The sequence below is a fragment of the Phallusia mammillata genome, chromosome 4 (genome assembly GCF_965637545.1).
Source record: "Phallusia mammillata chromosome 4, kaPhaMamm4.hap1.1, whole genome shotgun sequence".
NCBI lineage: Eukaryota > Metazoa > Chordata > Ascidiacea > Phlebobranchia > Ascidiidae > Phallusia > Phallusia mammillata.
Window position 1 is genome coordinate 1,360,821 of NC_137255.1, and position 19,129 is coordinate 1,379,949.

Below are 19,129 nucleotides of genomic sequence, written 5' to 3' on the forward strand. Positions count from 1 at the left end.
GAGTAAAACCTGAAGCCCAGCAGCCCAAACCAGAATCGTTTTAGAGAAACGTGGTAACAAACAGCTAATGGATGAAAACAACGACTACTTTGAACGACAATTTCTTTTTAACCTTTCAACGACAGTTTACTTAATTAATTCACCTTTTTGTAGTAAAGAAACGTGACCAATAAGCAAGCTCTAGCGCATAACCTTAAAGCCCCTCAACCGAAACTGCACAGCAAATAAAATAAATAAAACCTACTCTTCCAACTGCTGCCGTGTACAGCAACAGATGCTAGATTGTCATTACAGTTACAAGTAAACACGCAGAAAAATCAAGAAATTTATGAAATAAACAAGCATCGATAAAAAATAAAAGTAGCACACAGCGATACGTTTAAATATAAAAAAGTTAGTCACAAAAACAGTGACATCAATATTTGACTTTTGTTGTTGAACAAAAACTTACATAACACTTCAAATCCAGGTTTATAAATTGTAGAAACAGAAGCCATGTGTTGTACACTCGGTTCGTACTTTAATTAAGAAAATAAACTGCTAACAAACTGTGGACAATTTTTTAGTTAGGATACAATTGCATATCAACCTGGTAGAAAAACAAAATTGTTAACGACAACTAAAAATCACGCTAAAAAATACCATATTGAACGAGGAGAACATTTGGTTTAGTTTGTTTACTTTTGGGAAAACTAAATCGCAACAACCGTGGCATTAAGGACTGGGTTCTCCATTTCAAAAGCAGTTGTCCATTCATCTGAAGTTGGGTCGTAAACTTCAACTGATTTGGAAATGCTTCCATCTTTCAGATGGCTAAAATAATGCAACATATTTTAGCAAAATAAGTAAACACCACACAGGATCGTCTATTTTCATTTACAATTGATTTACTGTTACTGAAAATGTGTTTACACTGTTTAATTGAAAACATGGCAAGGAAGTAGTTCGCTACACATGAGGCATTTGGACTTGCCACCAAAATGATTAGTTGTCCTATTGTGCAGAACGAGTTGTCGTGTGAAAAAGCGATGTTTGAGGATTAAGCGACAGACAAATGGTATTGTGTAAAAAAAATTGTTAAACGTTCTGTTGGTCGTGTGCCAAAACCGAAGCTACGGTTACCAAGATTTTAATCACCCTATCCACAGACCACAATGGTCAAAATATTAAGACAGATGTATTTTTTTCGCCCTAAAGCGACTGTTTAAAACGGTTCAAAATCTGTAGTTCTTGTATGGTTGATTCAGAAATATTTAGACAGACCTTTTTGAACCTGTTTTTATGAGAAACAGAGCTTGCATTACACAAAAAAACACATCTTACCCCCCAACAACATAAATTTTGTTTCCAACAACACAAGAAGATGGACGGTTAAGCTCCTTTGAAAGTGATGCAACAAATCTCCATTTGTCAGCTCGAGGTTCGTAACATTCAACTGTTGACAGGTTTTTCTTATCCGAACCACCTGCGATACAAAGACCATCTAGTTCATGTAAACACCAGAAAATTGATTGTCACCTATTGCATAAATGTTTCCATCCAATATGACACATGTCAAGCCACTTCTTGCTTGATTGAGAGGTGCAATCTCATTCCACACATCACTCTTCACATCATAACGTTCACATGAAGATAATGCTTTGTTGCCACCAGAACCTCCAATGCAATAAAGTGAATCTAAAATGAACATCAATATGCAAATAATGGATCACATATTCTCAACAAAATCCATTATTTGAAAGAATGTAACATATACCATTGCAAACAACAGTTCCATGATATGATCTCACATGCAACATATTGTTTATTTTGGTCCACTTGTTGCTGTGGATGTCAAACTTTTCACAACTTGACAGCATTTCAGTATTGCGACCACCAGTGACATAAATGCAATCTAAAATAAATTGTTTTGTTACACAAATCTTGTGTTTCCTTAATCATTTAAAAAAAAATGTATTAATCATAGTGTTTGAAATTTTCCACACAGCTTTCTTTTTCAGAAGTTTATTGCCTCAAAAAAATTGTTTGGGGAATCATGTTTTACACTAAAAACTTCAATACATAACAATCATAAAAAAGTTGAAACAAACATAGAATAATATAAAATCCAACTCGGAATCTTTTTAAATCTAAAAACTACAAAGACATTTCTACCTCCAATCACTCCTGATCCACAGAATTTTCGACTTTCAAACATGCAGGGAAGGGGGTTCCATTGTGTTTGCTCATTCAAGTCGAACACTTCACATGTATTGTAAGCAACAGCACCAAGTTCTTCAGCTCCTCCCGCTACAAAAACTTTTCTGCCAACTTTTACTGATGTTGCTGCAACACGCTTTGTGCCAAGTTCCTACATTTGAAAAGTGTTTTGAAATATTCTTTGTACGTCAATCATTATTAACCAAAAACCACTTGAACTGATGTAACAACTGTAAAAAATCAATCAGTGAATATTACCACAACAAATGCCAGTATTTTAATACATTGCCTTAAAATGATACTCACCGGCAAATATTTTATGATTTTTTTATTGACAACAATGCAATCTTTTTCTGATCCTTGACCCCCAATAACAAGCAGTTCACAACCAGTGTCTGTCAGAAACAAAACAAAATAGTGTTTCAGAAGAATTTGGAGTAAGTTTTAACAGTAATAGGATTACCCCACACTCCAGATAATTTTGTCATAAACTAAAAAGGTGGCATTCCTATTAACAGTATTTCAATTTAAATATACAATTTGCTATTGAATGGTTATCCACATACATCATTTGCAATATTTAAAGCAGAAGTAGATTTGTAACCTAAATTTAAATTTTGTCCCTGACTTTATTAGTACTTGAATGTGTGTTGTCGCCTCATATGCGTGCACACAAATTGGTAGCAGTGTTAATGTATTGAACAACATACATCAGTGTGTGGTAACCATTAAATGACCCTTCAATGCTGCTGTCGTGACACACAAATCATTAACACTAACAACAAAAAAGGGTTGTTATTCACAAAATATAAAAATAGTAAAACATGAATCCTTTTATCGCAAGAGAAAAAGCTGGGTTTTCAATTGCAAGATAGGACACAACCACATAAACTACTGAATAAGGTGTCAATCGCCCTTTACATTGAGAACTTCTTAATAACAACAAACCTTTATTCAAAACATACAGAAGAGTGCTAGGCTTTAGGTGTGGTCATAAATGAAGCAGAAACAATATGGATGAAAACAATATGTTGCCTTTTTAGGCAATGGGAGTCATAAAAGTTCAACTGATTGATGACATCATTATTAACTTACCTGCAGTGAATTGTCGAGAAGATTTTACATAATTGTCAACCAACATGTTGGAACAAACCAAATTGCTTCTCACTAAACTCTAATCAAATAAAACAAATAAGTGAACAATGCCATAATTTATGTCAAACATTCTTTTGCTATTCTTGATTCAGCCTGGAAAGTAAAATAATGATTCTGCAAGAGTATTAACAAAATTCAGGGCTAACGTCTATTTTGCTTGCAACCTCTTCAAATTTGAATTTTGTTTTTATACCTCATTCAATAAGTGTTTCAAACATACATTACCTTTTCAGTGTAGTTTTTATTTTTAATTATTTAACCTACATTTCATTTAGCTTGCAGATATTCCATGTTTTACACTTTTTGAAACCACTAGAAGTGGATTAAGACCTTCAGAGAACCTAAGCACTTTTAGTGTTGGATAAATTGATGTGTTATGATTGGATGGAGGGTAGCAAAGTGAGCCTAAAAGCTCATATTGTTCTTTGTTTTGTTTACATTTATAACAAGAGACAACGTGACATTAACTGCAAATGGTCAACTACAATCGCACTGCAAATTGGCAAAAATGTTCAGCTGGGTAAAATAGTTTAAATTTTTGCCTGTTCTGGTCAATTTTCTTGTGTCAAATCAGTAAAAGTTTGATCTCTGCATAAGTTAAAAATGTTGTAAGAAGAAAATCATAAAAAAATCAATTTTTACAGATAACTTTGTGTCAAATTATTGTACTTACACCCTGTATAACTTGTCCTGAGACCCCAACCAAGTTTGAAAACTCCATTTTTTAAAGCCCTGTTAACTATATATTCATTTTGTATTTTTATTTGTCTCATTTGCCTCAGTGGAAATTTCAGCAAGAAAACCTGAGCTCATCGAAGAAAGATCAATTTGTGAGAAAAGATTCACAAACAATTCCTCACGCTGTAGAGGGTTATAGTTAACCCATTGCACAATCCCAGTAAAAACAGCTTCCTCTTGATCCTACAAATACATCAATCTGGTAAGAAATAAACAACAAACAAAATAAGGCATGTTCTTTTCAGCATACGATTTTGTAAGTGGCGTACAATAGTGACAAAAAATGACTTGCAATTTTAGTGTTTTTTCCTGACATGTACCTATGAAGTGTTTATTTGTTAGTATTGACCAATACACAGATTTTTTACAGATTAGACTGCTCATAAGTCATCACAAATTCACTAATAGGACTTCAGTCTTCAAGCGAAAAATTAGGACTTAGGTTGCTAGTTGAGTACAAAGACGGTACTGCAACAATTTGCAATAAATTGCTAGGTCCCAAGAGGTTTACCTTCCTCTAAGTAGTATCTTAGCAACACCAGCTTCAGTTTTGTGATGAAACAATGAAACGATCGTCACCAGATACTAACAAAGTCACTGAACTGAGATGAAAAACAATACATCCATGGGAAATCCCCTTACTAGAATCGGTAGTTTCGACATAGATATCAAACTCTCTCAAAAAACACAAATAGTATGACGTGTTTTAATTAGGAGGCGCATTTTTATTGAAAAAAAAATCATGGAACAAACGTTATGCTACCTGGCAATCAGCACAGATTTATTCGAGGCACAACAAAAAAGACAAACACAACAAAATATAAAATATTGCACAGCATATAATTGTTCCATAGTACAGTACAAATTTTACATGACAAGCTCGACACAAACAATTTAAACCACAAGCAAGAAAGAATTTTTAACACTGGTAAATGTGAAACCTCACAGTTGGCTGTAAAATAGGAACTTGAAAAACAAACAAAGAACATATTGTGCTGACACAGAGCTTTCATCAATTTTATGGAAACCATGTTTTTATATGGCCACAACTGTGTGCCCATACACTGGCTCAACCAAACTGAAACAAGGTGACCAACAATCTTGTAAATTGTCATAAACTTCAACTGAATTAAGGCTTTTACATCTGTGGAGAGAAGTAACAATAAATAGTAAGGACGTTTTTCAATTTAACATACTGGTTGCTGGATTTTGTTTACCGCCAAGTGCAGAAAACTAATTACCTATGACACACTAAAATGACTTGCCAAGTACTTGCAAGTGAGAGAAACACGCACTTGGGGAAATTATTCATGACACTTTTAGTGAGTGGAGCTTTTTTTTTACAATAAACCAGTGATTTAAAGGTCATGTGTTGTTTATCAACAAGCTACAAAAACTCACCCATTCCAGCCACCCACGGCATAAATTTGCTGATTAACAACACAAGCTCCATGGTAACTGCTGTCAACTTGCTTCTGTGCAAGAACTCTCCATTTGCCAGCCACTGGATCATAACACTCTACAGCTGTCTTTCCCCATCCACCTGTTAAGCAAATTTGTTTTGGCTAATATCCATCCTATGTTTTAACATTTAGCACAAAAATATATTAGTTTAAAGTTTTCTTGACATATTGCCTACCTATTGCATATATTTTTCCATCTAATTCCACACTTGCCAAGCCATAAGTGATTTCATTCATTGGGGAGATTAAATTCCACTCTCCACTTCTTATATCATAATGTTCACATGATTTTTCACTTTCAAAACTTCCACCCAAACAATAAAGAGAATCTGCAAATGGTAAAACAAAACTTTTTTTCTAAATTGTAGCAGGCAAAACTTTACAGTAGTCAGTGACATTGCAATATATTCTTAAAACTACTAAATCTACCTGGTAAGACTTGCAATATTAACAGTATGTAACAAGTTTCCAACTCCCTGGTAAAACATTATCCCAAGGGTCATAATCTCTTATTATGTGATGAGATAGAATAGAAGTGATCAGTAAATGCATATACTACACAATGTGACAAATCGTAACAAGTACGCACAATCTAGTGAACACATGGCATGGTGTGATCGGGGTTGAAGCATTTCATGAATCTTTTTCCAAATATCACACTGAACATCATAAACTTCACAGGATCTGAGGTCATTGTCATTATTTCTTCCACCAGAAACATAAATTCTTTCTGAAATATAATTCAAAAAATGCATTAGGTAAAGACTGAAACCCAACTTCTGCATCCATGATAAGGCCACAGTGACTTGTTTACTTAGCAATAAAACATTTGAATTTTAAACTTACCCTTGCAGTTTAACATGCATAGAATAAATTATGAAAGAAAATAATTAATTGTGTGATTCTTTAATAAGTATTTTGTGAAGGAAATGAAGGTACCTAAAGTAATTCTAAATCAAACCACTTAAGTTACAGAACTTTTAAAACTGTTGTTAAGTTTTACATTTTATAATTTACCCAGTGGGTGTATATTTCTCTAGTGTACAATCATACAATTGTATTAAAACATACTTCCAACAACCGTTGATGCAGCCAATATCCGAGATTCCAGCATTTCTGCTGTATCAACCCAAGTATTGTTTTCCTTTAAATCTAACATCTCACAAGTTTTTACAGGCGGGTCACAGTGCTGCCTTTGTATGTTGATATCAGCTTCATCTACACTTGCACATCCACCAGCCACATAAACATGATCACCAACCTTGGCTGCAGTGGAGTAACATCTTGCTGAGTTCAGCTGCTAGAAGTTTCAACTCACGAGATGTTAGTTTTTCAACCAGTGCTATAAAGGGATTATTAGCCAATTGTACATGACTAAGGATTGAGCAGGAAATCAGGTTTTTACTATTAGGCACTCTAGTCACATCAAAATCAAATCTCAAACCATTAGCAAATGCTGAATATAACACTGATGATGGCATGAGCGTTAATTGAAATGTTTAAAACTAAGTATGTCAAGTTTAGACCTAAACTTTACGTTATTGTATACAAAGCAACATCTCCAAATACACATTTAACTTATTTCTGCCAGGGACACTGAAATAAAAACTACAGCTCTTCCAACAGATTCATGATGTAAAATAAACATTTTGCTGTCTCTAAATTAACATTATTATCATTTGCCCCCTAATATGCCAAGCTGAATTGGGTGCAAATAAATAGTTTTACAGGCAAACATTTAAAAACGACACAACTTTTAATACTTACTGGTAAAAATGTGCGACGTTTGGTAGCAACATAATATTTTGCACAATTCCACAAAGAATTCACACCTCCAATAATAAGAAAACCTAGATAATCAACCACAAAGCCAATATTTTGTATGCAAATCAAGTTATCAATTTAAATCAAGTTATAGACACAATACTACCTTTTTGCTGTTTTGAGTTCAACTTGGCATCCATGACAGTCTCACCCAAGTTAAGATTTACACAGAGACCTTTAGTCAAACTGTTGTCTGAATTCAGATTTGCCAAATTGAAAGCCACCAGAAATGGCCAACCCACACATCCAGTACCTTTGGTCCATTGTAACTAACCAACAGGTGTCAATAGAACAAGTGTACTTGTTGCAACTTTTCATTTCATTGGCTTAAGGAAAGAGGAACTGAAATACAAACCTTTACGAACTGTGTTTGTGCACCAACCAATTTTAATCAAAAGTAATGTTTGTCCATGAGTCATCAGCGCCTCTGCACATAAATGTTTGGATGGTTCCTTTTCCATTTGACTTACTTCCTGCCTACCGGAACAGAAACAGTATAAACACAAACATAGTTTACGCCCACATGCAGGTTTGTTTGGCATGGGTACATATCTGTGCACGTTAATTGTTATTTAGTTTTACAAAGCAAACCAAACTCACCTCAACAGTCAGATTTTAGTGTTACTCATTAAATGTTTTTTCATTTGTTAGCAGAAGCAAACTGTAGGCAAAAATATGTAGCACAGCAGCCACAGCTGTAAGGAAAAGAACACATGTTTATTAATAATAAGTCGTTTTAATAATACGTTTCTTGGATCCTACCATAATCACTAACACTGCACTTATTGGAAACGTTAAATAAATTCATAGAAAATGCACCAACTATATTAAATCAACAACGCTAACGAAGTTATATCACTAAGCCAAACAAATGGAAACAATTGTAAACAGGGAATTTCCCAGATACGAATCTAGTTTTTCGTTTTGAAAATAAATGAGCGTTGGCCTGGTCACACTTGTTGTTGTTGGCTTTTATTGTCATTACTTGTCTTGGGTATGCTTTATTTGACAGTTTTGTTGATGTTGTACAGTTATAACATTTCTTGTCACATACAACCATTTTTTTCAGACGTATGGTTAATTAGCTTATGTGTATGCTTTGTAAAATATGGCAACTTTTGGATTAGCAGCAGAAATTCCAACATGTTCTTCAAAAGTATCGGGCCAAGGTAACAAACGTATGCATACAATGTGTTGTTTTTGCTGCTTTATTTTTATTGTTGAAATTACCAAGAACCATATTTTAGCAGTTTTCAGATTTATGTTTGAAAAGCAACATTTAATTGACTTAAACCAGTTCTTTAGAATACATTCTGGTATTTTACAGGTGTGAGTGAAGAAAATGAGTCACAAACAGAATCTTTGCCAAGTAAGTTGGGTTCCATATAAACACCTGTTGTCATTTTCCCGGTACTTGCTATTAACCATGTAATCTTGACTTTTGCAGTTGTACGTCCAAAGCGAACACAAAGTTTTGACAGTGTGCACTTTGAAAAAATGGCAGTTAATCTTAATGAGTAAGTTAAATGCTACCTCAATATTTTCAGCAAGCAAAAACAGGGAAAGATATTACAAGCTGAAAAGCTGATTTTTTTTATTAAATGTGTACCTGCATGCTCTTGTGACAGTTGAGTGTATCTGAAAAAATTCCCACCTTGACATCTACATTCTTCTTCTTGTTTGCAGCTTTCGGGTAACCAATAAAAACTGTTGCGATGCAGTGCTGGAAGTGGATGGAGAAAAATTTGAAGTCCACAAATGTGTTTTGAGTTCAATGTCAGATTATTTTGAAAAACTCTTCAACACTGAAGTAAGTATCTTTTTACAGACAGGATGCAGATAAAGTAAATATGTCATATGTTTTCATAGATGCAGGAAAAATATGAAGAAACAATTAAACTCACTGAGATTTCAGCTAAAACACTGAAGTTGATTCTTAATTTTATTTACACCAGCAAAATCACATTGGATGATGAGAATGTTTATCAAGTTCTTGCTGCAGCTGATTACCTCATCATTCCTCGTAAGTACAACTTACAGGTTTTACGAACAAAACAGGGCCTTAACACTAGATTTTTTTTTACATTGTAGCATTAGATGAATAACACATGTAACCAATAAATTTTAAAAAATTTCTAAGTTCTCCAACAAGTTGTATTTAGGATTGAAAGATTTTTGTTGTGAATTCCTTCTGGAAGAACAAAACCCAGGAAACTCACTAAAAATTTGGACTTCTGCTATCAAGTTCAATGCCATAGAATTGGAAAAAAAGAGTGGCCGCTATATTTCTGACCATTTCATAGAAATCAGTAAAGAAAAAGATTTTCTCCAATTGGAACTGGAGGAATTTATACTAGTTGTCCAGCTGAAGGATGAAAATGTAATGATTTTTTTCATATGTTTCTTGTTAGGAGTATCCCATTTTGTTATTTAAAGTCTAGAGGGCATTTTTGTAGCTAACGATCGTGGGTAGCTTACAATATGACAATATACAAACAGTTTCTGTGTTATGTATTTTCAGCAACACAATTTAATGCCTTTGTTTATTTTTTTCTATCTACACATGTCGTTTGGAAATTAGGTAGTTGATAATTATACAAGATCTAATAGCTTATTACTGATCAGCTGTGAAGTGCTTGCATTAGTTATTATTTGCAGGTGGGAAAAGAGGAAAATGCCTGCACATTAATTTTGGCTTGGGTGAAATACTACAAAGAAAATCGTAAAAAACATTTTCCAAAGCTTTTCTCGATGTTGGATTTAAAGAAAATAAGTAAATACTTTTTCTCACAAGCAGTTCAGGATCAGGTAAAGCGGGACTTAGTACACTTTTACCAATGTAAATTCTTGTGTATCCTTGTCATATTTTAGGAGGATATTTTGTTGGATGATCACCAAACAATGAGAAAAGCTGTGAATAGAATTTCTCAACAAGTTCTTATTCAGGATCGACGGGAGCTAGGTGTAGTGTTAATTGCTTTCATTTGTGCATAGCATGACTATAGAAAATGCTTGTCTATAAAATCCCCACTACCCCTAACAGATTAGTAACCTAATAGAATAACAGTTGTATATTTTAGACCCATCAACATGTTTGTGGGTTTTGTGTTCATCTGGAACTGTAAAAAAGTTCGACATAACAACAAAATTTGAAGAGACTGTTTCACAGGTAAGTTTTTACCATAGTTGTTTAAATTTAGATTCAGTTTACATATTTGTGGATTGTGCTTGTGCAGACAAAGTTTGGGGGCTATGCTGGAGCAGTGAAAATGGAAAACTATATTTATCTGCTTGGATGCAGAAACACAGAGGGTTACAAAACAAATAAAGTGGTGAAGTTCAATTTAAAAACACCTTCTGGTTGGAAAGAGGAAACTTCACTTCAACATGAACATGACAGTGTAAAGGCCACTGTCATGAATGACTGTAGGTATACAATACTTTATAAAACAAAAGTTTACTTTATAAACCGTAGAAAACAAAAGATATTTTGGAACACTATATACGGATCTGGTCATTATTTTATTGATGAAAAATAACGTCCCAAATAGACGTAAAAAGCGACATGCTTCATTGTTCAAGTGTTTCTGCAAACGCTCGTGTCATCATCAGTGATATAAAGGACCACACCGATTACACCCGTTATTACGCCAAATGTTTGAACAATGAAGCAATGTCGCTTTTTACATCTATTTGGGCTGTTATTTTCAAGTATGTTTCTATTAACATGTTTACCAATACATTAAAGAACTGCCTGGTCGAAATTACTATTCTATATGACTGAGAAACAATTTAAATGAGGTTAACACTACTTAACATCAGCACAGATTTTTGCACTGAGGAAGAACTACTACTGGGGCTATTCAACACATGTGTTTGATGTTGCAAAGAGAACATGGAGAAATTTATCAAATGACATCAGAGATAACTGCTTGGCTTTGGTTGCCACTTCTGGTATGATTGTTATGAAATTACAAACGAAAACACAAAGTACAATTTCTAAAACACTCATTTTTAGAAAGAGTTTATCACTTTCCCTCTTGGAAATACTGGGATGATAAAATTAAACAGTGGAATCCTGTTTTAAAACAAATTGATAATGTTGAATGTGGTGTGGCATTATCCAATGATATATATTTGTTTGCAAAAGGTTTGTTAAATAATTTCTTTTATAGCAAATTCTATTTTTTTAATTGACTTAAAAATTAAAAATGTTGTTGATGTTTTTTTTGTCCAGATGGATCAAACTTTTGTTTATGGCTGTACCAAACACAAAAAGCAACAAAGTCAAAACTGAGCACATTGAATGATGTAAGCACAGTAAGAGATGCTTGCTTTGTAAAAGAAAATATTGTGGCTGTTGTTCACAGGTAAGTTATGTGAAGTAAAAATATTATTTCTGGTCTTGTACAAACAGATGATGTTCGACCCATTGTGAAAACTGTATTGTGTGTCTGAGTTTGTATGCTTTGAATGAATTTATGTTTTACCATAAACTTGTTTATGTTTAAGCGCACATGATGGTTGGGTGTTGAAGAAATTTAACATCACAACCCAAAAATGGAAAGTCATCACTGGAATTGAAAATGAAAAGGATTTTGCCAGAATCTTTACTTTACACTAATTGTGCGTTTAATTGGACTCAGATTTTAGTGCTCAAAATTTTAACACAAAATATTTTTCTTACTTAACTAATAGACTGCAAAAGTATTTTATTCAAGTCATTTATTTAAGATGTTTTTCTACACAACTAAAGGCAAGTTTCAATGATTTATTGTGGTGATTTTTACTATGCTTTATTGTGGTGATTTCTCACTATGCATATTTGTGGTGATTTTTTACTTATTGTGATTTTTTAGTACGCTTTATTGTAGTGATTTTACTCTGCTTCAAAAAATGTAGCCCTTGACAATCCCCAAGTTCATTCGATTAAAGGTACTTAACTTTATGACTTGATATACAGATTAATTACCTTGGATATTTGGGTAAAATCAAAACAACAATTTAGGTTGCATTGAACTCCCCTCTGCATGCACATAATGCTTGCAAAAAAACTTTGCCTTGGATTCAGGGGTGTGTTACATGAATTTTGGTTTGAAAACCAGTAAGTAACAAAAAAGTTTAGCTGCAAACTTCCAAAGTGTGCTAAGACATGAGAAGCATAACACCGTCATAGCATAGTTTAAGTTGCCTAACTCATTGCTGTAAATAGGCAAAGAAAACAGCCTCTGTATTAATACCTAGCTGATTATTTTTTTACAGCAACTTCATATCTACAAGGCTTTCAAAATAAAAAAATAAAAACGTTTTAGTTTTATGTTTTAAAATACCAGTTTTTAAATGCGACGTTTGTATTTCATTCTCACGTTTTGTTACATATTGCAACATAAAAATGTCAGCTTTCTGTACAGAGTATTATGTTGCAATGATAATAATAAATACGACAAACGTCCTACAGCATAAATCTAACAAACATTCATACACCAAGTATATATGTGTGTGACAAATGGGGTTACATGAAATGGTGGCATCCAAAAGCACCAGAATTACAACTAGCATAGCATTTAAGTACAACCACAAAATAGTGAATGGCAACTATATAGCACAGGGGTCACCAACCCTATGCCCGCGGGCACCTGGTCGCCCGTTGGATCATTTCTTGTCGCCCGCGGACTGGTTCTAGAAATAGCCAGTTGCGCCTCTAGTTAACACAAAGTGCTGCGCCTTTCAAAGATTGTATTCAATGTGATGCAAGATGATTTATCTATTCATGGTCAATTAATACTTAATGGAGCATTATGCAACAATCATGACATTCGACTGTTACGTCATACGTAATAAATGTCACTTAGGCAACAAATTCGTACGCGAAAATGTTGTAAACCAGGGGTCTCAAACACGCGGGCCACATGCGTCGAAATAGCGACAACCTAACAAAACCAATCTGCGACACACTTTTTCGTCGCGACCCACTGTAGCAGTGTCTAGGACTGCAACTGTCTAGGAATGGTGACATGTTAATTTGAACAGCCACTTGACTATGATTGAAAGCACGTTTTATATGAACACACTGTTTCAACATGTTTATACTGAACCGGTAGCCCTCGGGCCATTTGATTATTTTAAGGTAGCCTTCGGGTGTCAAACCCCTGATATAGTAAATTTTTTTTGCAGCAAATGAAGCCGTGAGAAAGCAAGTCTTTATGATGAGCTGATTGCAATTCAACGGGTATCTGTTTTTTTATAAGTCAATCAGTTACTAAACATTTGTTGATATAGAACCAATACTTAACAGCAAAAGTTCTTTTATACCACAAATACTACAGTAACATGCACAAATGCATTAGTTTATTGTAAGTCATACTCTTTGAAGGGAAAACTGTAAATTTGTCTATTTTCATTTTCTACACCGAACATAGCATTGTTATTTTCAGCCAGGTATTTTAGTGCAACTATAAGTCGTATATATGATGTATATTTTCTACACAACTGGCAGGTAGAGTACCTTATTGCACAGCATGCTAACATGATGATGTAACAAGCAACATGATGATGATGTCATAAACTCTGTAATGATGTCATAAATTATGATTCCACCATCCTTCATTAGAAACAGGTATTAAAACTTTTCACGTCCATAGTGATACCAACCGACACAGAACTACAAAAACTTTAGCTGTTTGACTGCAGATTACCACCACCAACCACAAGCAGAGGTTGATATCAATATTGTGCAGTATGACATCATGCTCTGATGACATCCTTAACTTGGTCCATGATGTTTGATCAAAGCGTTGCATTGTCACTTTTGCCGTCACCTGACAAACCATTGGGCTGAAAAATGGAAATTACATTTTATCGGTAATGACAAAGTGTTTGTCACATTAACACACCCACATAAGTACAAATGAATAGTCATTAACAGCTAAGTGTAGACCAAAATGAACAATTTTGTGTTCATATATTATTAGTTATCATGAAAAATAGATTTACCAATTCAATTCCTCCTCCTTGTCCATTGTTGATTGCTCCTTCATTCTTATCTTGCTACTCCTCTTCCTCTTTCCTCGAGTGTGTCTTGTGCTTCTTCCCTTCCTTTTTCTTTTTGTGCTTTTTCTTCTTTTCAACAACAACTGGTTCCTCATCAATTGTGGCATCTTCCTCTGCATCACCAGCATCCCCAAAAGAATGGCAGAAACAAATGTTTTGTACTAATATTTTTATCACTATTATGGTTGTTTGCATGAAGCTGGTTAAATTGGTGTGTAATTGTTCTCAAGTCAAAAAAAACAAGGAACATAAACAAATGTAAAATTACAAGCTGTACAAACACATGTTGCTGCGTGCAGCAGTCCATGCCACATGGTCACCAATTTTGAAAAAATGTCACCAGACAAAGGTGGCTTCCTCATATAGTTCCAATTTATATATTTTATTTCATTTTTAACATTCCTCTACATTTTATATATCTTTTTATATATATGACCTGACGATTGCAGACAAAAAAACAAAGTTTGTCGCGCAAAAACGTCACCCGGTAACAATGTGCACATATTGCAAAACAGGGAATTTCCCGCATCTGAATCTAGTTTTTTGTTTATCGTGGTTCCTGGTTACGATTGTTTTTGTTAGGTTTTTATTATCTTCCGTTGTCTTGGAGATGCTTTGTTTACAATAGAGGCTTTGATGTTTTGATTGTGGTGCACAGTTTCACCTGCTCGTGATATTTTGCTGAGGAAATCTATTCTAACATATTTTACCATTAGGTTTTTTACAGGTTTATAGTTGTATTATTAGATTTTGTTTATTGTTTTGGAAACAAATGGATATTGATAGGTTGTCTATAGAACCTGTTTCATCTGATAATGATTCCGGTAACAAAGCTAATTGCATGCAAAATATTGTTTTTTTGCCAGTTGCACTTTGCTAAATTCTAGATAGCAGAAATGTTTGTGTGAATCACATTGACATTTCAAAGTACAGTTGGTTTAAAAGGCTTAAAATTGCCTGACAGAAAAAAGTTCTGTCAGTGCTTACAATTTTATAACAGTTCTGTCCTTATGCTTGAAACGTGATTACATCATGTTGCAATTCTACTTAAATAAAGACTGTAGAAACCAGTGGCAATATATATATTTCATGTAAATGGATTGACTGATTCTGTTACTTGGAAAATATTTTTCATTATGTCATAAACAGTGATCATATTGCTCAGTATAGCCACTCCCATATCATGTGACAGGTGTTTTTCTTAAAACAAGAGAAAAAATCCTGACATCCAGCACATGTGTTTAAAAAAAATAAGGGTTCATAAACTTAACCTTTACTTAGTAATGCAAACAATACATAATAATAATGCTATTTCAACCAATAATATTCAGGTTGTTTGTGATCTTCAAAGTTTAATATTAGTCATGTTTTTCTGCAGATTTGGAGGATCTCTCCAGATTTGGAGAAGAGATCATACTGCCACGATCACAAACCTTTGACAACAAACACTCCAAAAAACTGACACTCAAACTTAATCAGTAGGAATGCATTATATCATCGAAAAAAAGCAACGAAAACAAATATTTGCAAAAGGAAAAATGTTCAAAGATAAAAAATAAGCATAAAACTGTTTTGGTATTATGTAGTGTAGTATAACTGATTACTAAATTGCTTGTTTTACATTGAGAAACGTCTTGATTATTTGAAGGTTCCGAGAGACCAATAAAAGCTGTTGTGATGCAGTTTTAGAAGTAGATGGGGAACAATTTGAAATCCACAAATGTGTTTTAAGTTCAATGTCAGATTATTTTGACAAACTTTTTAACGTTGAGGCAAGAAAGGTTACAATTGTAAATTATTAATTTTTGTAAGTGATTGCTGCCTTTGCAGATGAAAGAAAAATATGAGGAGACAATTAAACTCACTGAGATTTCAGCTAAAACACTGAAGTTGATCCTTGACTTCATTTACACCAGTAAAATCACACTGGATGATGAGAATGTTTATCAAGTTCTGCATGCAGCTGATTATCTTATCATTCCTGGTAATGCCTATACCATTTTAACATATATTTTTTTCTTTATATTTTTACTACAATTAAACATAGTACTAATATAACCGATTTGTTTACCTGCAAAACATAGATCACTACAGTAATATTTTTAATTTACATCTAAAACTAATTGAAATCTGTTGGTGTTTAGATTTAAAAAGGTTTTGTTGTAAGTATCTTCTTGAAGATCAACATCCATCAAATTCATTAAAAATTTGGATGGCTGCTAAAAAATTTAATGCCAGTCATTGGGAAAATAAGAGTGGTCAATACATCTCTGATCATTTCTTTGAGCTGAGCAAGGAAGCAAGTTTGCTCGAGCTCAAATTTGAAGAGTTTAAGGAAGTTGTCGAGCTTAAGAATAAAAACGTAAATAAAATTGATTCAAAAATTTGTTGTGTATGTTAAAACCTTTTAACTAGCTGAAGTTTAATTGTTTACAAAAATAGTTTAGATGAATCATTGCTACCAAGTCAGTTTGGGCCATTACACAAAAGCATTTCAACTTTTTCTATTGGTTTATGAACATTATTTGGATGAATCATTGATACCAAGCCAGTTCACACATAATTTTTTTTTGTAGGTTGTTAAGGAAGAAACAACTTACACATTAATTGTTTCATGGGTTGAAGGCAACTTACAGAAGCGGAAAGATTTTTTTCCAGAACTTTTTGCAATGTTGGAATTAGACGAAATAAGTAAACATTTTCTTTCACAGAGAGTTCAGGATCAAGTATGTAGAATGTAATGCTATTAAACTCGTGGGTTTTGCAACTATTCCTTTTATTTGATTTAAAATGTTGCTTTTAGAAGCTCTTTGTGGATTATCCTACAACACAAAACAAAATTCTTCAAACTCTTTCCAAACAAGTTTTGGCCGAAGATTGTCAAAGATTTAGTTTGTAGTTTGTTGACATTTTTTGATTAAATTCATTGATGCTTTTTGGGCACACACAAATTTGTTACTAGATTGTTCAAAAACAATTTTGCTTGAATGATTATAACAATACGATGTATGTAATAAACTGTATTTTAAAATTATTTAAATAACTTTTCTAGATCCATCATCCAGTTTATTGGTACTTTCATCATCAGGTTGCTTGTCCAAACTAAACATCAGGAATAATTTGAAGGAAAACATTTTATGGGTAAATATGGAGGAATAAAAAATGAAAATAGCATTTCATATTGTACAAATCCCTAAGGAATTTTGTCAATCTGTAACACCAGCAATTTAATTTTGGTAACTGAGTTAATGTTTACATACAGAGTCGCTTTTTTGGATTTGCTGGAGCTGTCAAAGTGGACAATTGTATATATTTACTTGGGTGCAGAACAAGTTACACAGCATCAAATAGTGTTGAAAAATTTAACTTGAATTTCCCTGAAAGTGGTTGGAAAAAATCAACTCCAATGCCAAAAGAAAATCATTCTTTGTTGACGTCAGTCTTTAAAAACTGTAAGTGACAAGACTCATCTTGTATCTATCTAGATTGCACAAAAAAGGTTAATATTTTTCAGCTCACATTTTTGCTAAGGGTTCCAGTTGGTCAGCTCAAACACATGTGTTTGATGTTAAAAGCAGAAAATGGACATCTGTACCCTGTGATCAGAATGTTACAAATACTTTTATTCCAACATCAGGTTTGAATTTTTTTTTATTTGTGTGTGAAACATATCAAACTGCTTTTTGAGTTGTAAAAAAATTATTTTTTGTTGTAATAACACTAGTCACAAATTATGTCACATAAGGGTAAAAACCTATTAAATTTGGAATATTCAAAACCTAACCTTTGTATTTCCCATCAGACAGATTCATGTACAGTGTTGCAACACTTAGATTTTACAATAAAATTATTTTGTTTGTTATCTAGGCCCGCAGTTATTTTTTACTATTTTGTTTCAGACAGAATCTATGGATTTCCATCATGGCAGTATTGTGATGTACCTGGTGCTCAGTGGAAACCTGTTGCCAAGAAAGTTGAAAATGTTTTATTTGGAATTGCTTGTGGAAGCAATATTTACTTGTTTGCCGAAGGTTTGCTTGATACATAAACACATTTACTGTATAGCTACAAAATTTATTAGTCAATCCTTAACCACTATAAAAGCTGAAGTTGTTTTGTTAGATGAGAATGGCATTTCTTTGCATCTGTATGACACTTTACAAGAAACTGCAACTAAAGAAAACACAATGACAGGAACCACTCACGTGAAAGATGCTTGTTTTGTGAACGGAAATATTGTTGCAGTTGTTAAAAGGTAAATGTTTGTGAGGTAAACAAAGTATACACAAACTTTATACCCTTTATACTGTATTTGTCTGACATGTTTTATTCACCATAGTCTTAATGAAGGATGGCTTTTGAAGGAATATGAACTACAGAAATGTGAGTGGAGAGTTCTTACTGGAATCAAGGATGAACAGGATTTTAACAAAATCTTTTCATTGTAACAACTCAACAGATTATATTGATGATTATATATTTTTTTTTACAAAATACACACATTTATGTTAGGAATTGTGCACTAGAAATTTAATGTTTTGTACTTTTTTATGCCCCAGATGGTACAATAGAATGTATACAGAATGTATCTAATTTTATGACAAGAAGTCAGTTGTGACGTTGTCCCATCAACTTTTACCTTTTTGCTGTTGTAGCATATACAACTTCAAGTGCTGTTCCATGTTCTATGCATAACTAAA

The 19,129-nt window shown here is 33.4% G+C and overlaps 6 protein-coding genes and 1 long non-coding RNA gene across 7 annotated transcripts; 3 read left to right on the top strand and 4 right to left on the bottom strand.

Annotated features, from left to right (window-relative positions):
* Window positions 1-274: 274 nt before the first annotated feature.
* Window positions 275-4,745, bottom strand: LOC145222149 (uncharacterized). Its single transcript, XM_080088192.1, has 9 exons — window positions 4,604-4,745; window positions 4,028-4,275; window positions 3,295-3,373; window positions 2,506-2,594; window positions 2,155-2,350; window positions 1,757-1,894; window positions 1,519-1,677; window positions 1,324-1,465; window positions 275-813 (listed from the first exon to the last, which is right to left on the bottom strand). The coding sequence occupies exons 2-9, from the start codon at window positions 4,073-4,075 to the stop codon at window positions 693-695; spliced, it is 972 nt and encodes a 323-aa protein (XP_079944318.1). The 5' UTR covers window positions 4,076-4,275; window positions 4,604-4,745; the 3' UTR covers window positions 275-692.
* A 55-nt stretch (window positions 4,746-4,800) lies between these two features.
* LOC145222160 (uncharacterized) lies at window positions 4,801-6,279 on the bottom strand. The gene is made up of 4 exons (XM_080088205.1): window positions 6,145-6,279; window positions 5,732-5,884; window positions 5,494-5,635; window positions 4,801-5,236 (listed from the first exon to the last, which is right to left on the bottom strand). The coding sequence occupies exons 1-4, from the start codon at window positions 6,185-6,187 to the stop codon at window positions 5,128-5,130; spliced, it is 447 nt and encodes a 148-aa protein (XP_079944331.1). The 5' UTR covers window positions 6,188-6,279; the 3' UTR covers window positions 4,801-5,127.
* Window positions 6,280-6,615: 336 nt separating this feature from the next.
* On the bottom strand, window positions 6,616-7,596 carry LOC145222360 (uncharacterized). The gene is made up of 3 exons (XM_080088460.1): window positions 7,486-7,596; window positions 7,323-7,405; window positions 6,616-6,855 (listed from the first exon to the last, which is right to left on the bottom strand). The coding sequence occupies exons 1-3, from the start codon at window positions 7,517-7,519 to the stop codon at window positions 6,616-6,618; spliced, it is 357 nt and encodes a 118-aa protein (XP_079944586.1). The 5' UTR covers window positions 7,520-7,596.
* An 891-nt stretch (window positions 7,597-8,487) lies between these two features.
* On the top strand, window positions 8,488-11,259 carry LOC145222361 (kelch-like protein 18). The gene is made up of 11 exons (XM_080088461.1): window positions 8,488-8,548; window positions 8,707-8,748; window positions 8,827-8,896; window positions 9,066-9,189; window positions 9,249-9,402; window positions 9,542-9,759; window positions 10,038-10,187; window positions 10,251-10,341; window positions 10,460-10,548; window positions 10,616-10,805; window positions 11,207-11,259. Exons 1-11 carry the CDS (start codon window positions 8,488-8,490, stop codon window positions 11,257-11,259), a joined length of 1,242 nt encoding a protein of 413 aa, XP_079944587.1.
* A 144-nt stretch (window positions 11,260-11,403) lies between these two features.
* LOC145222169 (uncharacterized) lies at window positions 11,404-12,121 on the top strand. The gene is made up of 3 exons (XR_013859300.1): window positions 11,404-11,529; window positions 11,617-11,749; window positions 11,892-12,121. It is a non-coding gene; the product is annotated as an uncharacterized LOC145222169 (long non-coding RNA).
* A 591-nt stretch (window positions 12,122-12,712) lies between these two features.
* LOC145222164 (uncharacterized) lies at window positions 12,713-14,667 on the bottom strand. Its single transcript, XM_080088211.1, has 2 exons — window positions 14,373-14,667; window positions 12,713-14,213 (listed from the first exon to the last, which is right to left on the bottom strand). The coding sequence occupies exons 1-2, from the start codon at window positions 14,555-14,557 to the stop codon at window positions 14,009-14,011; spliced, it is 390 nt and encodes a 129-aa protein (XP_079944337.1). The 5' UTR covers window positions 14,558-14,667; the 3' UTR covers window positions 12,713-14,008.
* Window positions 14,668-16,259: 1,592 nt separating this feature from the next.
* Window positions 16,260-18,940, top strand: LOC145222139 (uncharacterized). The gene is made up of 10 exons (XM_080088182.1): window positions 16,260-16,413; window positions 16,574-16,791; window positions 17,006-17,155; window positions 17,233-17,320; window positions 17,482-17,570; window positions 17,692-17,881; window positions 17,944-18,066; window positions 18,329-18,460; window positions 18,552-18,684; window positions 18,769-18,940. The coding sequence occupies exons 1-10, from the start codon at window positions 16,260-16,262 to the stop codon at window positions 18,875-18,877; spliced, it is 1,386 nt and encodes a 461-aa protein (XP_079944308.1). The 3' UTR covers window positions 18,878-18,940.
* Window positions 18,941-19,129: the final 189 nt, after the last annotated feature.

What these genes read in the sequence shown, in the direction of transcription:
- LOC145222160 (XM_080088205.1), bottom strand. Translation starts at nt 6,187, where the DNA reads ATGCTTCAACCCCGATCACACCATGCCATGTGTTCACTAGATT. An exon ending in TGGAAAAATATATGCAATAG is followed by an intron (nt 5,636 to 5,731) that starts GTAGGCAATATG and finishes TTTGCTTAACAG; the next exon opens with GTGGATGGGGAAAGACAGCT. An exon ending in GCCGTGGGTGGCTGGAATGG is followed by an intron (nt 5,237 to 5,493) that starts GTGAGTTTTTGT and finishes TTCTCTCCACAG; the next exon opens with ATGTAAAAGCCTTAATTCAG.
- LOC145222149 (XM_080088192.1), bottom strand. Translation starts at nt 4,075, where the DNA reads ATGGAGTTTTCAAACTTGGTTGGGGTCTCAGGACAAGTTATACAGGGT. An exon ending in CAGGACAAGTTATACAGGGT is followed by an intron (nt 3,374 to 4,027) that starts GTAAGTACAATA and finishes TTATTTGATTAG; the next exon opens with AGTTTAGTGAGAAGCAATTT. An exon ending in TGGAAACATTTATGCAATAG is followed by an intron (nt 1,466 to 1,518) that starts GTGACAATCAAT and finishes TTTGTATCGCAG; the next exon opens with GTGGTTCGGATAAGAAAAAC.
- LOC145222360 (XM_080088460.1), bottom strand. Translation starts at nt 7,519, where the DNA reads ATGGATGCCAAGTTGAACTCAAAACAGCAAAAAG. An exon ending in GAACTCAAAACAGCAAAAAG is followed by an intron (nt 7,406 to 7,485) that starts GTAGTATTGTGT and finishes TTGATTATCTAG; the next exon opens with GTTTTCTTATTATTGGAGGT. An exon ending in AACGTCGCACATTTTTACCA is followed by an intron (nt 6,856 to 7,322) that starts GTAAGTATTAAA and finishes TGAAACTTCTAG; the next exon opens with CAGCTGAACTCAGCAAGATG.
- LOC145222164 (XM_080088211.1), bottom strand. Translation starts at nt 14,557, where the DNA reads ATGCTGGTGATGCAGAGGAAGATGCCACAATTGATGAGGAACCAGTTG. An exon ending in AAGGAGGAGGAATTGAATTG is followed by an intron (nt 14,214 to 14,372) that starts GTAAATCTATTT and finishes TCCATTTTTCAG; the next exon opens with CCCAATGGTTTGTCAGGTGA.
- LOC145222361 (XM_080088461.1), top strand. Translation starts at nt 8,488, where the DNA reads ATGGCAACTTTTGGATTAGCAGCAGAAATTCCAACATGTTCTTCAAAA. An exon ending in TTCAAAAGTATCGGGCCAAG is followed by an intron (nt 8,549 to 8,706) that starts GTAACAAACGTA and finishes GGTATTTTACAG; the next exon opens with GTGTGAGTGAAGAAAATGAG. An exon ending in TGATTACCTCATCATTCCTC is followed by an intron (nt 9,403 to 9,541) that starts GTAAGTACAACT and finishes AGTTGTATTTAG; the next exon opens with GATTGAAAGATTTTTGTTGT.
- LOC145222139 (XM_080088182.1), top strand. Translation starts at nt 16,260, where the DNA reads ATGAAAGAAAAATATGAGGAGACAATTAAACTCACTGAGATTTCAGCT. An exon ending in TATTTACTTGTTTGCCGAAG is followed by an intron (nt 18,461 to 18,551) that starts GTTTGCTTGATA and finishes TTGTTTTGTTAG; the next exon opens with ATGAGAATGGCATTTCTTTG. An exon ending in ATTGTTGCAGTTGTTAAAAG is followed by an intron (nt 18,685 to 18,768) that starts GTAAATGTTTGT and finishes TATTCACCATAG; the next exon opens with TCTTAATGAAGGATGGCTTT.